We start from the raw sequence: 25,358 nt of genomic DNA, 5'->3' as shown, positions 1-25,358 counted from the left end.
CTTGACAGAATGTGCCTTGACCGAAGCCGTTTGACGTTCTTATACGTCCTATTACGTATGATGAAAGCATGGAGGGGCGAGCCCTCCCAGAAGCCATAGAGAATGCATTGAGAGCCCTGTTTTGTGAAAAAAAAAATTATTTAACATGAGTCAATGAGAGAGGTCTGGGGCGATTTTCATTTTGCCCCAAATCGCCCAAAACAGGGGTGGGGCCATTTTAAGCATGACTTTTGCCTGACTGTTGCCTGGCTGTTGCCTGATTGGACAATGACATTTAGAGGCAGATCAGACGGTCTAGTGGTGGACTGAAAAAATATCTCCTTTTCCCGTAGGCAGTGCGTCGCCCCAATCGCCCTTATGGACAAGCCGCCCCTTGTTTGTACTGCAGGTACTTGGAGAGGACATCAGCGCTGATCGTGACTATAGGCATGATGCATTCCTTGAAGAACCCTGGCTTGGCCTCTTGATTGTTCTGCATCTCCTTCTTGAGTTGCTCGATCTCCTGGCTCATGATCTCAGCCTTGTTCTTGAACCACTTCTCCATCATCTCCTTCTGCTCCTCCAGTTTTCCCTCCAGGACTCGCGTCCACTCCTCTTGCTGGAGTTTCTTCTCCTCCTCCATCTTCTCCTCCAGGTGCCTCACCCACTCCTCCTGGCCGCGAAGCTCGTCCTCCAGGGCGCGCTGCAGGTCCTTAAGCCGCTGCTCCTCGACCTTGGCCTTCTGCTCCTGCACCCTCGTCTTCTCATGGGCCTCTGGGGGGAATTAAGGGGGAGGGTAAGAAGGGGGAGAAACTGTCCTATTGTGATCATCATATGGAGGAGTATTTACGTACGCATGCATGCCTGTGTGTGTGTGTGTGTGTGTGTGTGTGTGTGTGTGTGTGTATGTGTACCGTAAATCCTGAAATAAAGACCGGGATTCAATTAGAGGCCAGGCTTCAGATAGTAGCCGGGGTCGTGGTCGATACGGACAAATAAAGGGTAGGGTACCTATCAGTCCATCAGCACAAAGCAGACATCACAATTAAATGTAATGCATTTCATAAATACATGTTCTCCTCATGTTTAATGTTGTTGGCTAATTTCATGGGCTGTTTGCAATAAAACAAGAAATGTTTCAGCCTACTAGGTGAATTTGTTATTATACAGTTACTTGCCAAAACGATAGAAGACATTCCTCCAAAATACCCCTTTTTAATGATTTTGTTGCTGTTTCGTGATTTCCGCTAAGAAAAATTGTTCTTCAGGCTAATAGAACTTTAAAGTTCCAGGTGTTGCGTAGCAACCCATTACTTGCTGACTTCAAGTTACAATGACTTTCCGCTACGTTAAATGACCGGACTTCTTGCGGAATGATATGAAAGATGTGAAATAGAAGCACAAAACCCGTTGCCAATGACAGCGGCCATTAACTTTTTGCAGTGTTGAATATCAATAAATTACAGACCTGCTGGGGTGCCCCATTCAAATCAACTGAACTTTTTGGAACATTCTGAAGAGCCGTATAAAAAGTAAAAAAATAAAGGCCTGCCCCTAATACAAGCCTGCCCCAAATAAAGGCCTGTGCGCTGTGCAGCCTAAGTAAATAAAAGACCCCGGCCACAATTTGAGGATTTGAGGTAGGTGTGTGTGTGTGTGTGTGTGTGTGTGTGTGTGTGTGTGTGTGTGTATGTATGTTTGTATGTGTGTGTCAAGTCAAAACTGTATCTTCAACTTTACTTTGAGATTTTAAGGAAAAATGCACGGTGAAAAACAGAAAAAAAGGGAGGTGACAATTTCACTTTTAATCAACGTCATACACACAACGCCACACACGCAACGCAGCTATGAGGATAACAGGTGCCTAATTAAGCTCCAAGCAGGTACGAGAGAGTAGTTTAAACGCCACAGCAAACGCTGGGAAGAACTTGCTCGCGCTGTGATTGTGCAGTGTTGTGCAAACCTGTTAACGTCTACGAAGTCGGGAGAGGCAGCCGGTAAGATAATTAACTCCAAATCAAAGTCTGCTGCTGCTCCTGCATCATGGTTTGTGCTAAAATTGTTTGGAGCTGCAGCCATCGTCTGCTACTGGTTCCATTTGCGAGTGGGCATGCTATTGTTAGTTGTTTGTAAATGCCCAATGACTGTATTTTTTATACTGAGCATTGTGAGAGGATGTTGCACGAATTTGCACTTGTTTACATTTAAGCTGTTAGAAACTAAACTTTTAACATTTCAAAGTGTATTTTTCTTCAGTAATTTATTTCAAACCCAACAGTTAATTATTTAAAGCATTTTGCACATGTTAGTGTCTGTGTACTGTAACTGTGTATTGCTGGATACTTACTGTATGTGTGTTCTATGTTTCTGTTTGTCTTTGAAGGGTTTTCACCTAATGGCCTGATGAACTAATGAACAAATGAACAAATGCTGCTAAACTGATTTTTTTTTTTTAAAGATTCAGTCATTGAGTGAAATCCAGTGTCCTAAATCTCCATGTAGACAAATCAGTCCTTTTTTTCAAGTTGGGGAAATTGAAACAAAAAAACCTCCAAGTAACTTGACAGTATGTGTGTGTGTGTGTGTGTGTGTGTGTATGTATATGTATGCATATACACTCACGTGTATGTATAACTTTCAAACTCCTATGTATGGTATAAAGAGGGACAATATTTTTAGAACCCCAGCAGAACTGGATAGGTTACTAAAACCAGTCACTGGGTCATCAGCTGAGTGGACATATACAATTGACGCAAGGCTATTGGTAACTGAATGTATAGATATATTAATGATATAAAGAAAGATGAAATAGTTAGATGGTTGATTCTGATTGGCTGAAAATCACTGCTTTGCTCTGATTGGCTGACCCCACATGTGAGTGGTGGCAATCGTTGTTGAGGTCAAATGACGTTTTGTACCTGTGATGTGAACCTATGTGGTTGTTTAAGGTAATTGGGCCACATGGTGTTGGTGGCGGTATGAATTACAATATCACCTGCTCACCCACTAGTGGTTGTTAATGAATGGAAAAGGGGTGATGGGGTAAGCCGCACTTTGCGGACCACTTTAAATCGCTGTTTATAACATTGCTGGAAGTATGCTGTGAACCCGTGGATTTTAATCACTGTCTGTGAACACCTCTGATACCTTGAAGAGAAATAAATGAACATAAAAATTATCCGACGGAAACTTATTGAATCTCTGACCAAACAGCTAGCGCGTCTGGCAGGCTAGTCACCCCTATTCAGCCTCTCGGCGACTAAAACTTTCAAGTACAAGTAGTGGCCAACAGTCGTCTTACCAGCCATCTCCTTCTGGACCTCTGTGAGTGCCTTGTCAGCCTTCAGGATGGCGGTGGCCTCAGCGTTCTTCTCCTGGAGAAACTTCTCCAACACCTCTTCCCCCTGAAGACAAGAGAGAGAACACAGTTATAGAGGAGGAGGTACGGTGGACACGGACACACACACACACACGCACTCACACACACTCTCACACGCACACACACACACGCACACACACACTGACACACACACACTGACACACACACACACACTCTCACACGCACACACACTTACACACACACACACACACACTTACACACACACACACTGACACACACACACACACACACACACTGACAAACACACACACACACACTGACACACACACACACACACACACTGACACACACACACACACACACACACTGACACACACACACACACACACACACTGACACACACAGTGACGCACACACTCTCAAAAACACACACCCTCACACACACTGCCCTGGCGCTCACCTTCATGCCCTTCTTGTCATGTTGCCGGTACTTGGCCACCATGGCGTCTCGGTCACGGCAGTAGATCTCATACCCACCTGCCTTGGCATAGGTGCCCTGCTGAATGTTGGCGGCCATCGGTCCATAGAGATCCAAGAGAAGCTTCCGACACAGCATCTCAGAAGCCTCCATGTTCTGAGTGATCAGCTGCTCAAAGAGCTGAGACACCTTCTCCTTTAGGAGGGGAAGCCACAGCACACATTTTAGCCAAAGCAACATGAACTACAAATAAGACTGGATGAGTTCCTGGAGCAGAATTCGAATTCGATGGATAAATACTAGGGGTGTAAAAAATAACCAATACGTATCGATATCCGTTTTTAACGTGTAAGATACGACTACATCGACGCGTGAAGCACCGTATCGGTATTAAAATGACATGAACCGGTCGTTGCCCCGATTTAAAAGTTATGAACTGGTTCACAAGCGTTTGTCTCTCCGTTACGTTGCTATGCGAAACGCTCACTCGCTGACCTGGTGCATTTTATCTCAGTCAGAACAATGACAGCCTGACAGCCAAAGCCCTTACGTGTTGCTTGTGGAGTGTGCACACATTGCAATTGCATGCAGGAGCTGGCAAGGTGTTTCTGTATGCAAGTTCAGGTGCATGAGAACGCATGTTCAATTTAAGAATCAGTGCACAGCTAAGAAACCCTTTGGCGGTTTAAGAACACATTTCCAGGCATTCATGAATCCGGCGGAGATCTTTTCTTAGGTTGGTCTTTCGAAGTTGGTAAGAAGATATTTAAAAAGACACTTAAGAAAATGTTCAAGAATGAGGTCCATTGTTTCCTCACAACGTAGTGTTTTCAATTATTGAACTGCATCGAATCGTATTGAAACGCATCGCATCGAACTGAATAGTTTTTTATCAACATGCATCTTTTCTTGTATCGTATCGTGCCCATGTATCGAGATACGAATCGGATCGACTTTTTCATGAGAGATTCACACCCCTAATAAATACATATATGCAGGTAAATGTAAGAACTTCAATGTCAACCACTCATCATCACTGTAGGTCTGAAAACTGTTCCAAACTCACCGCCAGCTGTGTCATGTATTTCCCCCCCTCATCCTTGAAGGAATTTTTGAGGAATTCCTGCGTTGCCATGGCGTCGAGGCGTTGGTGTTCTGCCGAGACAGTTCCAACATCCATGGGAAAGGTCTTACTGAAATCCCCCATGCCCTGCTCATAGAGCCGGAAGCCCTTATTCACGGCCGACTGGTTTTCAATCTCTGCCATGGCAACCACAGCATTCTCCAGACAGGGAACGCTGCCACTTTTGATGGTGTCCACGTAGATCTTCACAAGATGGCTGAACCCTAGAGACAATGAGTGAAAGGCAAGGGGGTGTATGTTTGTGGTCACAAAATCTAGATCTCAAATAATGGGTATGGAATCAAAGTATAAGTAAAACAAAAACATCGCTTTCACATTATTTTTAAACTCCCAAAGGCACTAGTGAAACACTGTTAATGACTTGAGAATATATTAATCAAGTGCCCTGCATTAATATATACCTTGTATCAGGGGTCTTCAACCTTTTTCAGCCCAAGGACCCCTTGGCTGAGAGAGACACTGAGCAGGGACCCCCACCCCCGCCGCCCCAAATTTGGGCCTGATATTCATATAATTTATTTGGAACTAAGTGTCAGTCACACACACACACACTCCCCTACACATGTTTGAACAGAATTACAAATCATCTGTGACACACAACTCGTTTCAATTTATTCTGTTTTATTATTGAAATTTTTTCTCCCTTACAGTTAGCCATCACTCTGTATTCAATTAGGGAGGGACAAAGAATTGAGTAGCTTGAGAAGCTTGAGTATGGATGAAATATCTCATACCTAGTGAGAGATCTGACGTTTGAGAATTCATCATTCATGTCTTTGGCAACAACATTCTCCCTATGAAGCATGCAGTGCGTCATACATGGCTCTTGCACCGTCTGTGCACATCGCGACACATTTTGGCCAGGGTATATCATGTTCACGGAAAGAATTGTCGATCACTTTGAAAATCTCTGAACTTTTTGTACCTCCAGGCAGCTGCTTACAGAATAGAAATTCCTCCTGCATCTCATTTTGGTCGACAAATCACAAAAAAGCTAAAAGCTGAGCGTCGGTGGATCGGTGGATTCATCTAATTTTAGTGCAAAATAATCTGTCTTCGGGAGTTTTGCGACTAGTATTGCCCTCACATCAGCTGTCAATTCATCAATAGGGCAGGCATTGGGATGCTTTTAAGTTTTTTAACGTACTCATCCTTCCCAAACATTGTTTTGCACATATCACTAGCTGTTGGCAATACTAAACTTTCCCTAATTATGTATGGCTGTTTGGTCTGAGCGACACGTAATGCAACTTGATAAGAGGCTTTTAAAGCTAGCTCGCACACTTTGGCTGATTGTCTCATCAAGGTCTGCTGGCCCTCAAAAGATTTTAAACAGGAAATATTAAATGTTTTTTTTCTTTCAAGTGAGCATGGGTTGTCTTTGAGTGTCGTTGCAGCTTTGATGGTTTCATAGTTTCGTTTGATAGCACGGAAGAGCAAACCACGCACACTGCTAATTTTTCACCATCGGTCTCTTTGTAGGTGAAGGCAAACTAATGATAATTCTCTGAATATTTACGTGTCTTCTCCCGTTTGCGCTTTTGGCTGTTCATGGAAGGGGTGTTGGCATCCTCTGAAGGTAGATCATCTGAACGCCATCAGTGGTGTCTGACGAGGAGCTTTTGTTCCGAGAAACTATAAAACGATCAATTATTTAAAATTGTATGGTTATGGCAGGTAACGTCTTTTGGCACCAGATAGCTAAATGTAGCTAAAAGTGCATATGTTGCCATTATGATCAAATGATCGCGTGAAGACTCATGGGTAGCCTATGTATTATTTTTAAGGAATAGAAAGCAATTTTTACGTCCAAAAGACTATATAAACATAATGTTTATGTAGTCTTTTGGAGGTTTAAAATTTTTGGAAGAGGGAAAAAATGCTTCAGATAAAATAATTTGGCAAGAGCATGTTTGGACCAGAGGTGATAAGAAGGGTCGAACTGTGCTTCTCTCCGACTTGCTGGGACGTGGGTGAGCTGTTGTTGTTGTTTTTTAATAAATATACTTATATGCAACTCCGGAGTCCTGAGGTAACTTGGGTGAATTTTCACTTAACAACTGGCATTAACATTTCACGCTTTGAGTGTACAGTCTTTTAGGTATTTGTGCTTAAGACGTATATAATCAGTCCCAATACAAATACAATCACATTTACACTTATTAGAAATGGTATGGTATGGTAGGGTTTTGGACTTGAATAGGGTTAGTAACATCATAGAGGGTCATTAAGTTCTTCCTTCTTCTTTGAACACAATGGCGATACAAAAGAAGCTCTTTCACTCACGGCTGCCGTTGACCTCGTGGCCACCCTGTACCGTCTTCACACGGCTCTCTGCAAAGACGTAACTGCAGAAGCGGCCAGTAACATACTCTAGACTCTTCTTCTTAAAAAGCCATTTTAGCTGAACCGTTTTCTATTTATCATTGTAACTTGAAGTTAGCAAGTAAGTGGATGCTAGGCAACGCCTGAAACAAACTGCGTTGTGAGAAGACTTGAGAGCTGAACAAAACGACATGTTTTCTATTTACAATTACCATTTCTTTTCATTTACAAAATGAAAGGAGCGAAAAATGCCATATAATAAACAACTTACTAACCTCGACCGTTCGGTCATGCAGGGAAATATCAGACTGAGGCTTTGCCGTATCAACCTCGCTATCGCTCGGTCGATACGTTACAGCCTCAGTCTGATATTTCCCGGCATGACCTCACTCTCGGTTAGTAAGTAGTTAGAATTACTCTTTAATTACTTTAATTGCTGTGTGAGTCTGCAAAGATACCAGCTGCTAGATCAGGCCATGGCCGCCATCCAGCCATCCATTCATCCATCCATCCATCCATACGATCCGTTCCCTTTTAAATTTTTTTCCTCTGCATCTATCAATTTATTAATTCTTCTTTGAACACAACAGCGATACAAAATAAGCTCTTTCACTCACGGCTGCCGTTGACCTCGTGGCCACCCTGTACCGTCTTCACACGGCTCTCTGCAAAGATGTAACTGCAGAAGCGGCCAGTGACACTATGGAAGTCTGGGAAAAGGTCGGCCTCAGCCATGGGGTCCAGTTGCTCCATGTTGCATGCAATCGTTGGGAATGGGAAGGTGAAGCACTTCCGGGTCGGGAAGAAGTTCCGGATGCACAGTCTCGGTTGGTTGTAGGCCATCACTTTAGTAGACTGACCTGTGAATGCAAATCAAAATGCCGTCTGAAACTGAAGCTAATTACTCTCAACCTTTTCTAAACATTTTAACTATGTGTACTTACATTTATAAATGTATAACTTTAAACTAATATCTAAATTGTATACCTGTACAACAAGGGTAGGATATTATGCTACTACCTAAACTGAAAATTGCATAGGTACAGTGTATATACTAATTAATGAGTTCAATTTGTATTTTCTGTTAATGATTGTGCAGATTTATGCTAATTAATGAGTTCAATTCTTTATGATCTGTAAGTTGTGTTAGTGATTGTGCACATATGCTTTATTCTGCTTTATACTGTGATGTTATGTTTGCAAACTCAGTCAATTAATAGTTAACAGGGTTTGTATAAAAAAAAACCTCCACTTCCAAATACCATAATAACAAAAACAACAATACCACTACTACTACTTATTATTATTATTATTATAATAATAACAACAACAATAACAATATTTTATTAGAGAACAAGCTATTTTTTACTATTCATTGAGACTAACCTTTCTTCAGCTTCAGGGCAAAGTCCAGGTACTCGTCCTCGCTCACATTCCGACCATCAATCTTCCTCTCCAGAGTGAAGTCCCGAACGGCCCAAACGAAGCTGGGGAAGAAGCGGACGAACTTACAGTCCTCCTCATCGCCGCCCGCTTCTGACTTTATCCGGATGCTTCCAGTCAACTCAGCCACATAGCTGTGATTGGCTAAGGAAAAGTGACTGCAGTACTGCTTTTTACGTTTAAAGTTCAAAATCTCATTCATATTGTTATGTCTATGATTGCATTTCCAAGGTTGAATGTGTGTGTGTAATAGGGACATACACAACACATATAAAAGGCTATAAAAAGTGTGTGTGTGTTTACGCTGAAGAATATTGCTGTTTTTCATATACTTTCCAAGTAGTTGCCATGAACTCTTCCCAAATTAGAATGCATCAGATTCACGCCACTTTCATTAACAGAACGTTCCTATCGGCAGACCTTCACACCTTTCATATCTTGATGGACCCCATACTTTCCCCTTCCTAACACACCCCACCTTATACCTTGACCTTGGGTCTTACACATTGACCTTGGGTCTACCCTAGTTGTGTATTCTACCTTCCTTTAACCAAAATGTAACTTGAATGCTAGAACCATAAAGAGAAGGATATCATACAGAACATGATGCAGAAGACAGAGCTAGGTGGGTTTGATGTGTGAAGACACCGACTGCTACGTGTGGTAACAGAACAGAGCAAGGAGTGATGCTGGGACATTGACAAAACATCACCGCCACATCAAGACTAGGCCAACACAGAAGAGACACTGCATTAAGGACAAAGGACCTCCTTCTTGAACATTTTCTTAAGCGTCTTCTTAAATATCTCCGTAAGACCAACCCTAAAGCAGCTTGCACACTGCCCTAACAAAAGCCAACATTCTCCAACTAACGCCAACATTCTAAAGTTGGCAATTGTTGTCAGTAGTTGGTACCTGTCTTTAGAATGTCCAGTAAACCAACTGCCAGATCCTCACTGCTCAGACAGTAACAGACTTTTTCCAACTAGCTACTTATTTTTTCAATTGTGTGTTAAATTATTTTAAGATGGATGAGGTTGATACCTAGATTAACGTTTGCTTGTCAAAACATATTTGGAAAACAAGTAATTTGTATAGAACAATAGACCATTATACAGTCGTATGAAAAAGTTCGGCCACCCCTGATAATTTCCATTATTTGTATGTATTAATTGTTGGGCGTTTGGATCAGCAACTTCTTTGTCATATATATAATACTTCATGGACAAAGTACTATTTCAGCAGTTAAATAAGGTTTATTGGATAAACAGAAAATATGCCATATGCATCTTAACAGAATTAGACAGGTGCATACATTTGGACACCCACATCAATATTTACTACAGCCTCCTTTTGTAAAAATAACAGCCTCTATACCCTTCCTATTGCCTCTGATGAGTGTCTGGTTTCTGGATGAAGGTATTTTGGACCATTCCTCCTTACAAAACATCTCCAGTTCAGTTAGGTTTGATGGCTGCCCAGCATGGACAGCCCGCTTCAAGTCATCCCATAGATTTTCAATAATATTCAAGTCTGGGGACTGGGATGGCCATTCCAGGAGATTATACTTGTTCCACTGCATAAATGCCTTGGTAGATTTGGAGCAATTTTTTGGGCTGTTTTCTTGCTGGAACACCCAACTCCCGCGTAACTTCAACTTTGTGACATATTCTTGAACATTATTTTCAAGAGTTTGCTGATATTGGGTTGAATCCACGCAACCCTCAACTGTAACAAGATTCCCAGTACCTGCACTAGCCTCACAGGCCCACAGCATGATGGACCCCCCACCAAATTTTACTGTGGGCAGCAAGTGTTTTTCTTGGAATGCTGTGTTCTTTTGCCGCCATGCATAACGCCTCTTGTTGTGACCAAATAGCTCAATCTTTGTCTCATCAGTCCACAGCACTTTCTTTTAAAATGAATCTAGCTTGTTCAAATGTGCTTTTGTATAGCTCAAGGGAGCTTGTTTGTGGCGTGTGTCCAGAAATGGCTTCTTCCACATCACTCTCTCATACAGCTGTTCTTTGTGCAAGGTGCGCTGAATTGTTGAGCGATGCACTTTGGAGGTGGTCTGAGGGTAGTCTTTGACCATTCTGACCATCCTTTGCCTTTGCCTCCGATATTTTTCTTGTCCTGCCACTTCTGTCCTTAACAAGAACTGTGCCTGTGGCCTTCCATTTCTTGATTACATTCCTCACAGTGGAAACTGACAACTGAAACCTCTGGGATAACTTTTTGTAGCCTTCCCCTACAACACAAAGCTAAACAATCTTCGTTTTCAGATCATTTGACAGTTGTTTTGAGGCCCCCATGATGCCACTCTTCAGAGGAGATTCAAAGAGAAGCACAACGTGCAATTGGCTACCAGACTAATTATGTGTTGCAATTATTCAGTATTGAGTAGTTACAGGTATTCAAATCATGATTAGGGAGCCTAAATATTTGCACAGCCTATTTTTCACATTTGATTTAATTTCACACAACTAAACACTGCTACACTAAATATCTTTGTCTGGAAAAACCACAGTACTCAGTGTTAACTAGAAAATGAACAATATACCACTGTGATCTTTTTTTGGTGAAGACGGTAAATTATCATGCAGCCTCAGAGGGGTGCCAAAACGTTTTCATACAATAGTATGTAAAAGCAGGCGGCGTGCATATTAATATTTTTCGAAAACCAACGCGGTAAGTGGAACGAAGTGGGAGTGGCCGATAGCTAACATAAGTGCAAACGTACTCCTGTAAAGTGTCACCGTAAACATTAATATTAATATTTAGAAACACGTTTTCTTGCAGTGTTAAACGAGTCATAGAAGTTGAAATACCGGTAGACAAATATATGTCTCGAAAATCGTTATTTTGGGGAAACTAATACATAACGTTAATCTATAAATAGACTTAGGACAAACTGGCTGACAACCATCATAACTTCGACATCCGAGAGAGCTCGAGGATGTTGTGCACGCAAGTTGAGCCTAGTTGTCAAGGTAATAAGCTGTCAGAATGTTGGAGTTCGTTGGAAATGGCTCTACATCGGTCAGACATTCTCCAACTTTACCCGATCCGACCCGATCCTACTAAACATGTTGAACTCTTCCGACAATACCCGACAAACGGCAACATTCTCCAACTAACACCAACTGCCGGCGCACACTGACCCGACTGTTGGTGTTTGTTGGCGTTAGTTGGAGAATGTTGGCGTTTGTCGGGGCAGTGTGCAAGCTGCTTAAGAAAGATGCCCACCTGATTCATGAATGCGTGAAAATGTATTCTTAAACCGCCAAAGTGTTCTTAGCTGTGCACTGATTCTTAAATTGAATGCGCGTTCTCGTACACCTGAATTTGCATATATAAAAGCCCTGCCAGCTCCATATAAGGGCATGTAACCCCAGGGCCCTGTGCACACAGGCAACGCGAAAAGCAACTTGAGACTGATCAAAATCATGTCAAAGTGGAAAGTGAACACCAGTGGTGCACCGGCCAGTAAACGCAGACCTTACTTCACCGGTGTAGGCACAGGTGGAGGTACTGTTGCAGAATGTAGAATATATAAATGTGATATATTGTTATTAGGATTCCTCTGTAAGGAGGAAACCTATTGTTATTGTTAGTATTATTATTATTAGGATTCCTCCGTAAGGAGGAAACGTCTCGGTTACTTACGTAACCTCGGTTACTTACGTAACCTCGGTTCCTTAAGCAGGAATCAGATATAACAGTATGGTACATGACACTAGTCATGAGCCTAAATCGAAGCATTTATCCATTCACGCCTGAAAGGCAGCGAGATCTGTCAGCGCGCACTCCTGAGCCCGCCCCCTCAGGAGTCTATATCTTAGATTGCGCACCAGATCTCTGTCTTGGAATAAAAACTGAGCAAGAATATCAAACCAAGGTCACACTGTACACGCCAACTTTGTTATATCTGGTTCCTGCTTAAGGAACCGAGGTTACGTAAGTAACCGAGACGTTCCTTATCGCAGTTCACTGCGATATAACAGTATGGGACCCTATACATTCCCGCGTTATAATACAGTGGCAGCCAATCACACACACCAGCTTTATTGAAGCCTTTGCCCTCATAGAGGTTCATACAGTCGCTGGCGGTGAACATATTAACAGGGCAACCTTTATCATAGGCGGCATGGATCCGTGATCCTGCGCCTGTAGGAAACCACCCTGGAATGTTTCATGTGCAACATAACATGTAGACACCAATGAACACACATCATATACATCGTTCTCAGGCCAGGGGATTCAGAGATCGCTTGCCCGCAGAACGCTATGAAGAAAACTAGGTTCAGCCACATCTAACATATAGAATCTAATGAAAGTGTGGCGAGAACTCCAGCTTGCAGCTTTGCAAATATCTCCCACTGAGACGCCCTTTAGTAAGGCCCAGGAAGACGAGACCCCCCGCGTAGAGTGCGCTCTTATAAGACAACACGATAGCCTCTACTATCCAACGGGAGAGGCTCGGTTTTGAAAGAGGTCTGCCTTTTGTACGTGCACCAAAGCACACAAATAGCTGATCTGACTGTCTGAAAGCTCTAATGCGCTCTGCGTAACAGCGGAGAGCGTGCACTGGACAGAGCTTATTCAAACGTTCCTCCTCTGCTGACGCAAAAGGAGGAGGCGAGAAAACTGCTAATTCAATCACCTGATTGCGGAATGGGGTTACCACCACCTTAGGTGTGTAAGCAGCATTAGGTCGCATAACCACTCTGTCACCAGCGATCGAGAACTGAAGGCACGATGGGCTGACTGACAGGGCTTGCATGTCACCAACGCGCTTTGCTGACGTTAACGCCAGCAGCAGCGCAGTCTTTAAGGAGACAAACTTTATGTCCACTGTCTCCAGGGGCTCGAATGGAGGCCCTGTGAGAGCACGTAACACCACTACCAGATCCCAAGAGGGTATGTGGTGTCTCTCTGGCACCCTGAGCCGTCTCACCCCCGCCATAAAGCGTGACGCTAGCGGGTAACTGCCAGGAGAACTGCCATTAATGCCTCCGTGGCAGGCTGAAATGGCAGCCAGGTACACTTTGAGAGTGGAAGCCGCCTTCCCCTCATCAAACAACTGCTGTAGGAATTCGTGAATAACGCCCAGCGCGCAGTTAATGGGGTCATGCTGACGCGCAGCACACCATCGTTCAAAACTGCGCCACTTCAGCGTATACAGAGCCCGCGTCGACACAGCTCGGGCACTCTGTATTGTAGCCACCACCGCATCCGACAAGCCTGACGCTATGAGCTTGCACCTCTCAGGTGCCAGGCTCTGAGACGCCACCACTCCGGATGGGGGTGCCACACTGTCCTGTGCGCCTGCGTTAGGAGGTCTCTCCGCAGAGGCAGCTCCCAAGGCTGCTGCACTGACATATTGACTAGATCCGCCGCCCACGGCTGATTGGGCCAGTGGGGGGCTATCAATATCAATTCTCTGCCCTCGTCCGCTACCCTGCACAGCACTTGCTGGAGGAGCGGGATCGGGGGAAAAGCATATAGGCGTAGATCTGGCCACTGGTGGCTCAGCGCGTCTATGCCTAGTGGGGGGTTGTCGCCCCCTAGCGAGAACCAGAGCGGGCAGCAGGTGTTCTGCCTGTTTGCGAACAGGTCCACCTGCGCCCTGAAAAAACACACCCAGATCTGTTCTATCACTTGTGGGTGTAGACACCAGTCTGCTGCTCGAGGATCGCCCCTCGATAACAGGTCCGCACCGTAGTTGAGGTGACCTGGTATATGAACTGCCCTGAGGGAAAGGACGTGCCTCGCTGCCCACAGGAGCAGGCGAGTCGCCCAATGGTGCAGTGACTGGGAGTGCACTCCGCCTTGACGGTTTATATACGCCAAGGCCGCAGTGTTGTCCATCCTCATTAACACATGCTGACCACTCAGTCTGGGCAGAAAGTGTCGTAGAGCCAGGACTACTGTCCGCAGTTCTAACACATTTATATGAGACGCGGCCTCTGTCACAGACCAGAGACCGTTCACGCCTCTTCCTTCGCAGACCGCCCCCCACCCCATGGTGGAGGCGTCTGTGGTCACCACTACGCGACGCAACACTATGCCCATAGTGCCCGACGCGGCGAGAAACCAGGGGGTTCTCCAGATCGCCAGGGCTTTCCTGCATCTGTAGGACACCACTACTCTGCGGTGCCTGTCTGTGACTGCGTTGAGCCTCATAGACAGGTACCATATTTGGAACGGCCGCATACGCAACATCCCCAGCGGGAGTGCGATAGCGGCTGACGCCATCATTCCTAACAGGCGTTGGCAGCACAGCGACGAGACTGACTGTCCCAGTCGGAACTGGCGCACGCATGTTTTGATGGCATTTATTCGTTCTTGAGACAGCCTGACCTCCATGGAGGTGGAGTCTAGAATCATGCCTAGGAAATGCGTAATTTGCTTTGAGCACAGAACGCTTTTTTCCCTGTTTATCACAAAGCCCAGTCGATACAGGTGCGCCACCACTAGATGGCCGTCCTGCACCGCTGCAGCCTCTGAATGAGCAGCTATTAACCAGCCGTCCAAATAATTGTATATGCGTAAACCGCGTAGACGTAATGGGGCGATGGCTGCTTCTACGCACTTTGTGAATACCCTCGGCGCTAGAGCTAGGCCGAATGGGAGTGTGTTGAATTGGCACGCTATTCCTCCGAATGCAAACCTCAGATATCTCCGATGTCTGTGGTGGATCGGAACGTGGAAATATGCGTCTTTTAAGTCTATCGTGATAAACCAATCGTTTGGCCTTATAAACTGCACCAGCCGGCGTGGGGTCAGCATTCTGAACCGTAGCGGCATGAGTGCTTTGTTTAACACACGTAGATCTAATATTGGCCGATAATTCCCGTCCTTTTTTGGGACCAGGAAGTAACGGCTGTAGAAGCCTGAAGCTTCCTCCTCGGGAGGAACTATGCTTATCGCTTCTTTTCTGAGCAGGGAGACTATCTCTTCCCGTAGGAAGTGAGACTGCTCTCGCTGCACCGCTGAATGGCGGAGGGGGACGGGCGAATTGCAGAACGTAACCCTTTGTGATCGTTCTCAGCACCCACGGTGAGACTGCGCATGTGCGCCAACTCGCCGCACAACCAGCCAGGTTGTGCTTTGAGTTGAATTTGTCGGGAACTAACCCGCTCATGGTCAATGAGTCTAAACCTAGATCTACACCCACTCCGCCTAGGGAGGGGGACGAGATCTGGGGTTGCCCCCTCATGGTTTTGAAAAAATTTGGGGGGTGCGATTGCACTGTGTGCATCGCGGGGGGAGTAACACAAGCATGTCTGGGCACTGCGCCATTGGGGACAGGAGTTAGGACATGTGTGGTGCTTGTGAGAACCTGCTTACCGTGCTGGACATGATTTTCACACGTGAGCGACGGGCTGATTTCTGTGGAGGCGGTGTGGGCTCCACCGCTCCCCCCTGTGTGACCATTGATTGACTGTGACCATCAGGAAGCCTGAGGCTTACCTCTACCCCGCCCGCGGCGAGCGGAGTGCTGTCGCGGGGCCTGGGCTGCGCCCTGGGCAGGGCGCGCAGCTGGCTGCTGCTGTGCTGCAGGCTGAGCTGGAGGGCGGAAGGGGTGTCTCTGCCAGCCTCGCCCGGTGGGCACCTTCGCTGGAGGAGCTGGCGAGCGGAACCCGCTTCGCTTCTGGCCCAGTGTGGGTGTGGTGTGTCCTGAGGAGGACGTCTCACCCGGGCCGCTAGAGCGAGGCATCCAAGCCTGGAATACCTCCCTGCTCTTTTGCTGTTCCTCGAACCTGGCAGCCATTGTGACCACTGCTTCACCGAAGACGCCCTGGACAGAGACCAGGTAGCTACCGCGGTACCCATCACCCTCCCCAGTGCCTGTGAGGTGCACCGGGTCAGTCTGAGTGACAAATCCGTCGCGCGACGGCGCTCTGCCACCGACGGGTGATCCTCCCCCAGCAACAAGGCAAGCTCAGTCAGGAGCTTTGCCTGATATCGCTGTAGCAGCGCAGCCGTGTTGGTTGTGCAGGCAGCCTGTCTTGCAGCCAAGTAGGCTTTCTCTGCCAGCTGAGCCTGGTGCCTGGCCACCCGCGTAGGCAGGAGAGGCTTCTGGCCGAGGCGCATCGTGGGGGAGGCGGGCGAGAGGTAGCCCGCTACTGCATCCTCCACCTGAGGGAATGAGAGGTAGCCCCTCTCACTAGCCCTGTGGAGCTGCATGTAGGGCGTGAACCCCGGCACCGAGGCCCGGCCCGAGTAGGGGGTCGCCCATGTCGCCTGCAGTTCCTCGTGCACCTCCTCGAAGAAGGGGATGCAGCTGGGAACTGGCGCGGCGGAGCCAGCATAAAACTCCCCGTCCAGCAGCGAGGACCGCACACTGGGAGGGGGAGGGAGAGGGAGCCCGAGGCAGCTGGCGGCTCTCAGCGCAACCTCGTGGAGTTGCTGGCCCAGAAGCCGTGACGAAGTAGGGGGTGTATCCACCCGCGGCTGAACGTCCTGGCTTGTCTGCATTGCCTCTGCGATTGAGCTGTGCTCATCGGAGTAGTCCAGCAGACTATCATCATCTAGGTCGATGTCCACCTCGAGTTCGGGCAGGACACCACCCAGTGGTAGCTCCTCCGCCTCGCTGCCCGCAGCCCCAGGGCTAGCAGGTGGCGGTGACGGGGAGAGGCCAAAGAGCAGAGCTGCAGCTGCAAGGCGGCTGCTCTCACTCACAAAGCCCACGGCTGGAGGCGCACTCGGTCCTACAGGGGCGTTAGCCCCGGATGGAGCCGGTGCAGCCCCCTCGGCGCCCTTGCGCTCCCATAGCGCAAGTCGCCTGGTTGCCTTAGCTAGCGGGAGGCTAGCGCAGATGGCACAGACAGGGTCAGCGCCCGAGAGCACGACCACTGCGTGGTCCCTGCCGAGGCAGGTCACGCACCGATGGTGGCGGTCACCCTTCACACGGGTGTGCCCGCAGTCGGGGTAGTGTCTGGACATCTTTTTTAATCTAAAAGTAGAAGAAAGTGTTAATACACAAGCACACTATCAGCAACGAACACGTTGTTAGCAAGCTAGCAGGCTAGTCAGAAACTTAGCCAGCTAGGCAGCTAGGATAGCAGCTACTACTTCCAAAATTAAGTTGAGCCAACGAATTTTGCAGCGCCCTGAGCTAGTGAGGGTTAAAGAACCCGGATAACTCACCAACCCATAGAGAGCAAAAGCACACAAAACTCTTTGACTTTTGGTAGCGTAGAGGATATACTCGGAGCTGGCACTTCGTTTCTTGCGAAGTTTTCAAAGAGACAGAGATTTGGTGCGCAATCTAAGGTATAGACTCCTGAGGGGGCGGGCTCAGGAGTGCGCACTGACAGATCTCGCGGCCTTTCAGGCGTGAATGGATAAATGCTTCGATTTAGGCTCATGACTAGTGTCATGTACCATACTGTTAAATCGCAGTGAACTGCGATAAGGAACATATTGTTATTTAGGATTCCTCCGTCAGGAGGAACCCTATTGTTATTGTAGGTATTATTAGGATTCCTCCGTCAGGAGGAACCCTATTGTTTTTGTAGGTATTATTATTATTCTTGTACCATGGGAGTCAATGGCAGCCCCTAGAACCGTATGGTAACTTTTTCTGAAATTTGGCATACTCATTAAGGACAGTCCCTTCTTTACTCACACCAAGTTTCATGTCTCCCACTAGACCACACTAGCGCCACCAACGGGTCAAAGTTGGACTTTTGTTAACACTGTAACTTTTGAACCGTTTGACCGATTTTCAAAAATGAGGTACCATTGGATTCCATGGATCAAGACGAATTCAACGTTCAATGGCGCCAATTTTCGGTTATATAGATTTTCCGATATTTGCGCTTTTCTCAAAAACCTTTGAAAGCTTACTCCTCCTACAATTTTTGTCAAATGTTCTTCAAAATCACCAGAGATAATCTTCAGACCAAGCCTCACAAAAAGCCTTCATAGAATTTTGATCCTCACAACCGTTTGTCCGGTACAGCCACTCAAATTCAGCAGAAAAGCAGCCAAACAGAAAGTGGAGTCATATCTCAGCAAATCTTTCAGATATCAACACCAAACTTGGTATGCACGTGGAAGACACTACAACATGTTCCCATGTGCAAAGGCAACTTCATATCTTCAAAAATGATTGATATAAAGCAAATTGCAAATCGCTAGTTGCCAGCGTGAATTTCGATGTAATGTCTCACTCTCTGCTCCTTTAATCCTGTGCGCGAAGGCAACTTCAGGTGACTGTGGTACAGTGGGTAGAGAAGTCATCTAGTAATCAGAAGGTTGCTAGTTCAATTCCCTGTCGAAGTGTCCTTGAACAAGACACTTTCTTCACTCTTCTTTCTTTTCTTCTTCCTTTCTTAACTTTTGCATTTCATGCACTGGTATTTCCTTCCCATGTGCAAAGGCAACTTCATATCTTCAAAAATGATTGATATAAAGCAATTTGCATTAATCGCTAATGTTTGGAAGATTTTCGCTTCCCTCACAGACTCACGGCCACGCCCCTTTCCCAGCCTGTTCATTTCCTCATTCTGTTTCACTCAGCTCCAATTAGCCCTGATCACTTGCCACCCTGCCACCAACCTTATAAGCTACACCTGTGCTCACAGCCCCTTCCTTTCACTCAGACACAAAGAACCTGAATGCTGTTGCATGTACTCATCCTGTGTGCGTTATCTGAACAATGTAAGTGTATTGGTGATTACTTCAATGGACTGAGCTTGATTTAGTTAGAGACGGAAGATGTGCTTATAGAATTGTTTGCTACCTTAATTTGTTGCCTTAATGGAAATGCTCCTAAGTTTGTTTGCTTATGTATTACATTTGTAGGCTGATACTATGTTGTACAGTTATTATTATGTGGCACATTGTATGATTTATCTTGTATTGTATGACTTGAGCGCACTTTGTATGCTGTGGCATCCTTTGTACAATGTAATATTTTGGAGCTGATTTGTATATCATTTCTCATTCCCTGCTAGAAACCACACACACCCAAGCCTTCCTCACACACACACATCCATACAGTCCTACTCCTATCCTCAACGGAAAATCCAATAAACAAATTGAACTGTGAATCCTGACTGGTGTGTTCTTTCCTTCTTTCACTCTTCTTTGTTTTCTTCTTCCTTTCTTAACTTTTGCATTTCATGCACTGGTATTTCCTTCAGGAAATGCATTTTCTAGTTGCATTTCAAATTGAATATCCCATTGGTAAGTTTTCAGCATGGATTTTTCTATACGGTGACAAATTGTGAAGAATATACATTTTCCCCTGGTTTCGCAATCTTTGGAGGAATCCGCATCGCTGCTTGCAGCTATATTTATTATTCTTCTGCAATGGGAGTCAATGGCAGCCCCTAGAACCGTATGGTAACTTTTTCTGAAATTTGGCACACTCATTAAGGACAGTCCCTTCATCACTCACACCAAGTTTCATGTCTCCCATTAGACCACTCTAGCGCCACCAACGGGTCAAAGTTGAACTTGTGTTAACACACGCAACTTTTGAACCGTATGACCGATTTTCAAAAATGAGGTACCATTGGATTCCCTGGATCAAGACGAATTAAACACACCCTATGGCGTCAATTTCAGGTTATATAGATTTTCCGCAATTTCCGGTTTTATCAAAAACCTTTGAAAGGCTTCACCTCCTACAATTTTTCCTCCAAAATTCTTCTTCAAAATCACCAGAGATGATCCTCAGACCAAGCCTTACAAAAGTTATCGAAAATAATTTTGATCCTCACAACCATTTGTCCGGTACAGCCACTCAAATTCAGCAGAAAAGCCGCCAAACAGGAAGGGAAGTCATATCTCAGCAAATCTTTGAGATATCAACACCAAACTTGGTATGTCACGTGGAAGACACTACAACATGTTCCCATGTGCAAAGGCAACTTCATATCTTCAAAAATTATTGATATAAAGCAAATTGGATTTATCGCTAACGCTAAAATAATGCTTTACACATCCGCCGGTCAAAAAGTGATACTCTGATTTAATCACAAGTTCATATGAAGACTCTTCATTTGACAGAGAATGTTTAGTACACAAATAAAGAAAACGTTGACTGTAAGATGAAAAGTAGATTTTTTGTGAATATTTTGAATATGCATGCTTTGCTAATTTCTAGGGCTTTTTCCACAAATCCTCTGTCCCTCTAGTCCTAACCGCGCATGCTGCAAATTCTCACACACACAAAAGGACAGGGTCCCTTGACACGCGCAAGCTTGTCAAACACACACTACATTTAAGGAAATTGTGGGATGACCAAACCCCCACTCACTCCTTAGCTTGAAGCCAAGGCCCTTGTGGATCTTGACTGTATTGCATTTCAAATTTAATATCCCATTGGTAAGTCTGCAGCATGGATTTTTCTATACAGTGACCAATTGTGAAGAATAAACATTTTTCCCTGGTTCGCAATGTTTGGAGGAATCCGCCATTGCTGCTTGCAGCTATATTATTATTATTATTATAATAATAATAATAATAATAAATGTGTCAATTCTATTCCACTATGGCTATGCGATTGAGTCTTTTGCTTATTTATTTATTCACAGCCATTTCAGTGTTCGTGTAGTGCTTTTAGGACATCACAATGCCTCGTACAATCATGACTATAAATGTTAAACGTAATTGTTAATGATACAAATATTCTTGTATGTATTATTATTATTGTAATTAATTAAATATGTAGAATTGATGTGAATGCAATCACCAACGATTTCTCACAAATTCAGTCCTTAAGAACATAAACACTCTGGCCTATCTACGACTACTTTTCCGCATTCTTAAATCCTGAGAACGAATCCCAGATAAGAAAACTTTCATGAATGTCAGAATTGTCCCAGGAACTTTTTCTTAACTGCGTTCGAAAATGAGGTCCAATTTATCCTAATCATCCCTCCTTCTCTGTCGTGTGGAAACAGTGTAACTGACTAGCAAGCTAGTTATCAAGCTAGCCAGCTAGTAGGCTATCCAGTCACTTATCTTTACATCAGAGCTATCATTCCATTAAAGTAAGCCCAGGGTTAAATATCTAACGTACCAGGAACAACTAACCCAATACAAGAACCTCCAAGCTTTTCTTTTAGCCAACTAAACGACTGCACAATGTCATAGTCCTGCTTTTTTCAAACTATCAGAGACGACAAAAAACTATCTGAATGGCCACCACCAGTGAAATTGTATCCTCATTTGCATTGGATTAAACTTTTCCAGACTTTTTGGTTTGCTACACCCAATTCGCTCATCTACATTACAATTGCCTGTCTCCAACAGAAATGAATGGGATACAGAAAGTACAGTACACAAAAAAATATTTTTTGTTGAAAACTTCACTGATATGGGTTGGTAGTATTCTTTTCTCAATGGAGTTTTACATGTCTCCAACAGGAACGACATTAGGGGCATAGGTTTTCACTTTCCCTCCCTATGCTTACCGCTCATTCACGCTCATCCACTGACAAACTGTGTCATTAGCTAGTTGTGAGGCGTACTAACTTTGCAACTGTCAGTGGTATTGCCAGAGAATGTGTGGGATATGAAGAGGGAGAAAATTAAAGTGCTGTTACTCCGTACAATTGTCTTACAGTTTCGCAAATAAACAAGCAATCAAGCCTCCATCACTCAACTAATATTAGCTATGGTGACCGATGGTAACTTACTAGCTCTAATGTTTCATATGAAAAAAAAAAAGGAATGGTGACATGAATGTAGTCAGGTTTATTTAGGCTTAAAGGTGAAATGCTGGGAGGTATTTATTATTATTAAAAAAAATGCATTTCATGTGAAAATGATCACCCTACCAACCATGAAGACACAAATCAGACTCCATTGTACTCAGTCTGTATAACGGTCAGCTGAGAATCAAAACCTAAGAAACAAGAATGTTGCCAAAGCTGCTGCTTCCTCTGAGTAATGTAGTTGAAGGATTAATGTTTGGATTTCCGCTTACTTATTATTATTATTTTTTTTTATTTGAAGTAAAAAATGCCGATATCAATAATTCAGCCATTAGCTTCTATCCACAGATGATATCGGCATCACTGTTTATGTGTTACGAGGGAAAGGGAACGTGTGTGTGTCTGTGTGCATATCTGTGTGTGTGTGTGTATTGGAGGTGTGTGTGTGTGAGAGAGAGACAGACAGACAGGATACTGGAGTTTCTCTATAGCCTGGTAATCGATGGTGCCTCTGCTGTTGTACACCAGGGTGCTACTGAGCAGCACACCCAGACAGAAGATCCAGGCATCATTCTTCGGGTCGCCCTACCATGAGATTTCATGTAATTTTAATGAGGGGCATTCAGCTGGTTGTACATTATTTTTTTTAAAGTGCAGTTCACAGTATTTGCATATAATTCACTTGAATAATGTTGCTGAGGACGGCATTCTGAAATGTCTTTCTCTCTGCCTCCATACATGACAACGAGTCATAAGGTTTTCTTTGTTTGACAAAATATATATGATTGAAATATACAGTGAATCGATTACAAAATATTGAGCTGGATGATCAAACAAACATTCCCTGGGTTCAGAATTGTACTTTAATCTAGTCAGGATTCAGTTTAACTTCTTCCTAACATTGCAGTAAACAGCGTATGAGTATAAAAATATGTAAATAGTGAAACGTTGGTGTCCTCACCTTGTCGACATCACCCAGTCCTTCAGTGTCTAGCAGCAACAGTGTATGTCCTGAAACAGAGGTCATTCCATTGTCACTGACACAGCCTTCACTTCCTGTCTTACACAAGGTAACCATAGTAACATCAGTAACAATATAAATTGTAGTTACATAGTGGCTCACCACTACAGATTCTAGCGTGCTTTATTAACCATGGTTACGACACTCTTCCAGACACACATGAACAGTCACAGAGTTTCCATGGAGATCCATAGTAGTGTCACACTGACAAATAACATCCTTTTTTACTATGGTTGGGTACACAAGGATCTTTCTTCTCATTCTTATTACAGATGAAGTACAATTTACTATTTAGAAAAGTCCAAGTAAATTAAATGACCAATGAACAACATACAAACATACAAACAAATACATGACTTAAAAAAATATATATATTTGATCACCTGTCTTAGAGGGGTGAGGCACACACCACATCCAGATGCCTTTGGTCTTAGACTCAAGGGTGCTGCCCAGAGCAAAGCCTGAAATAAGCAACTTATATTTGAAAACATTAACAATATCGTCATAGCAACAAAGGCGCTAGACCCTACTGTGATGGTGTGTTTGATTTTATTTATGTATCATTGGGCCCACAAACCGTGGCTACAGATGGATTTGAATTCTTTTGAAATTATCACTTAAATGAGTGGCCTCAGGAGGCACTATATACACATCACACGTAGAGATTGAAGTAGTGTACTGACAGAGCCAATATATAGGGGTGACAGTGGTACAGGAGGTAGAGGAGTCGTTTTAGTAATTGGAAGGTTGCTAGATCGATTCCCCATTCCTCCTTACCGAGTGCCGTTGAGCAAGACACTGAACCCCTAACTGCTCCTGATGTAAAAATGCAGTTTCCTTGTACGTCGCTTTGGATAAAAGTCTGCTAAATGTAAATGTATATACAGATTAGTGAGTAAACATCGGCATGCATGTATGCTTTAATGCGTGTGGGTGTTTTTGTATGTAAGTATGCATTCATGACCTTAGGTCAAGTGTGTGTGTGTGTGTGTAAACTTGTGCCTATGTCTATATGCCTTGTGGGCTACACCTTGTGATTGTGTGTAAACTTGTAGCCTATGTGCCATGTAGCCTCTTTGTGTGTGTATTAGTTTGTGTGTGTGTGTGTGTGTGTACGTGTGGTTTACCTGACTGTTTCCCAGCTAGCCGATTCATAAGGTAAGACTTGCCAGTGCGGTACAACCCCACCACAGCCACAACAACCACAGGCTGCTGGATCCCCCTGAGGATGTCCAGGGCTGATTCCACAGTCCGCAGTCCCTCCTCTGCATTCTCAATCAAGCACACAGGTGCTGGCATGTCGGGTGGACCTCCAGACATGGCTAGTTGTAAGATGGCAGGACAACCTACAAAATTAACACCCCACACAAATATTGATAAAATTATATATTTTTTGTTCTTCCATCATTTAATTCATTGTTTTTTCACAGGCAGGGCTACCTAAAGGAGAGGAAATAACACAGAGGACTCCTTGTAATGATAGACATGCCAGTAGGTGGCAGCATGACAGAAGTTTTAGGAGTGACCAGCCAGGGGCCGATACGAAGAAGTTCGCAATGTAACTGCATGACAATGACTGTCTTTAAAAGGTATTACTGTCTTGAAGGAACTAGTTTATTTCTTGGAATTAAGGAACATTACACTTCTGTGGAAATATCTTCCTGTAATAAATGCGCTCAGTGTACATGACATGTCTGATTGTAAGGCCTCTGTACTGGCTGTCTTGCGTGTGCGCTGTGGCTGTGTTACCTATCTGCGGCGTCCATGTTAACAGGTTAGAGCGCCCTGCCTGAGTGAGACGAGCGTCTCAAGGAGCCGTCATGGTTGATGGATTGATCATTGCGCGCGAGAAAACCTTTTATGCCCGTGCATAGTGCGAAAAATTGGGATTATTAACAGGATTACAAATAGATTTTAAAATGCAGAACATTATACTATCTTAC

At 44.5% G+C, this 25,358-nt stretch overlaps 1 protein-coding gene across 1 annotated transcript; it reads right to left on the bottom strand.

Moving 5' to 3' along the window:
* Positions 1-325: 325 nt before the first annotated feature.
* LOC122129288 (guanylate-binding protein 1-like) lies at positions 326-24,714 on the bottom strand. Its single transcript, XM_042704303.1, has 10 exons — positions 24,543-24,714; positions 23,799-23,876; positions 23,356-23,405; positions 22,870-22,979; positions 8,653-8,843; positions 7,884-8,126; positions 4,864-5,144; positions 3,780-3,992; positions 3,281-3,383; positions 326-753 (listed from the first exon to the last, which is right to left on the bottom strand). Exons 1-10 carry the CDS (start codon positions 24,712-24,714, stop codon positions 356-358), a joined length of 1,839 nt encoding a protein of 612 aa, XP_042560237.1. The 3' UTR covers positions 326-355.
* Between the last annotated feature and the right edge of the window lie 644 nt (positions 24,715-25,358).

Source organism: Clupea harengus, unplaced genomic scaffold (genome assembly GCF_900700415.2).
Source record: "Clupea harengus unplaced genomic scaffold, Ch_v2.0.2, whole genome shotgun sequence".
NCBI lineage: Eukaryota > Metazoa > Chordata > Actinopteri > Clupeiformes > Clupeidae > Clupea > Clupea harengus.
Note: the sequence above shows the minus strand (reverse complement) of the source record. Positions and strands in the feature narration are given on the sequence as shown.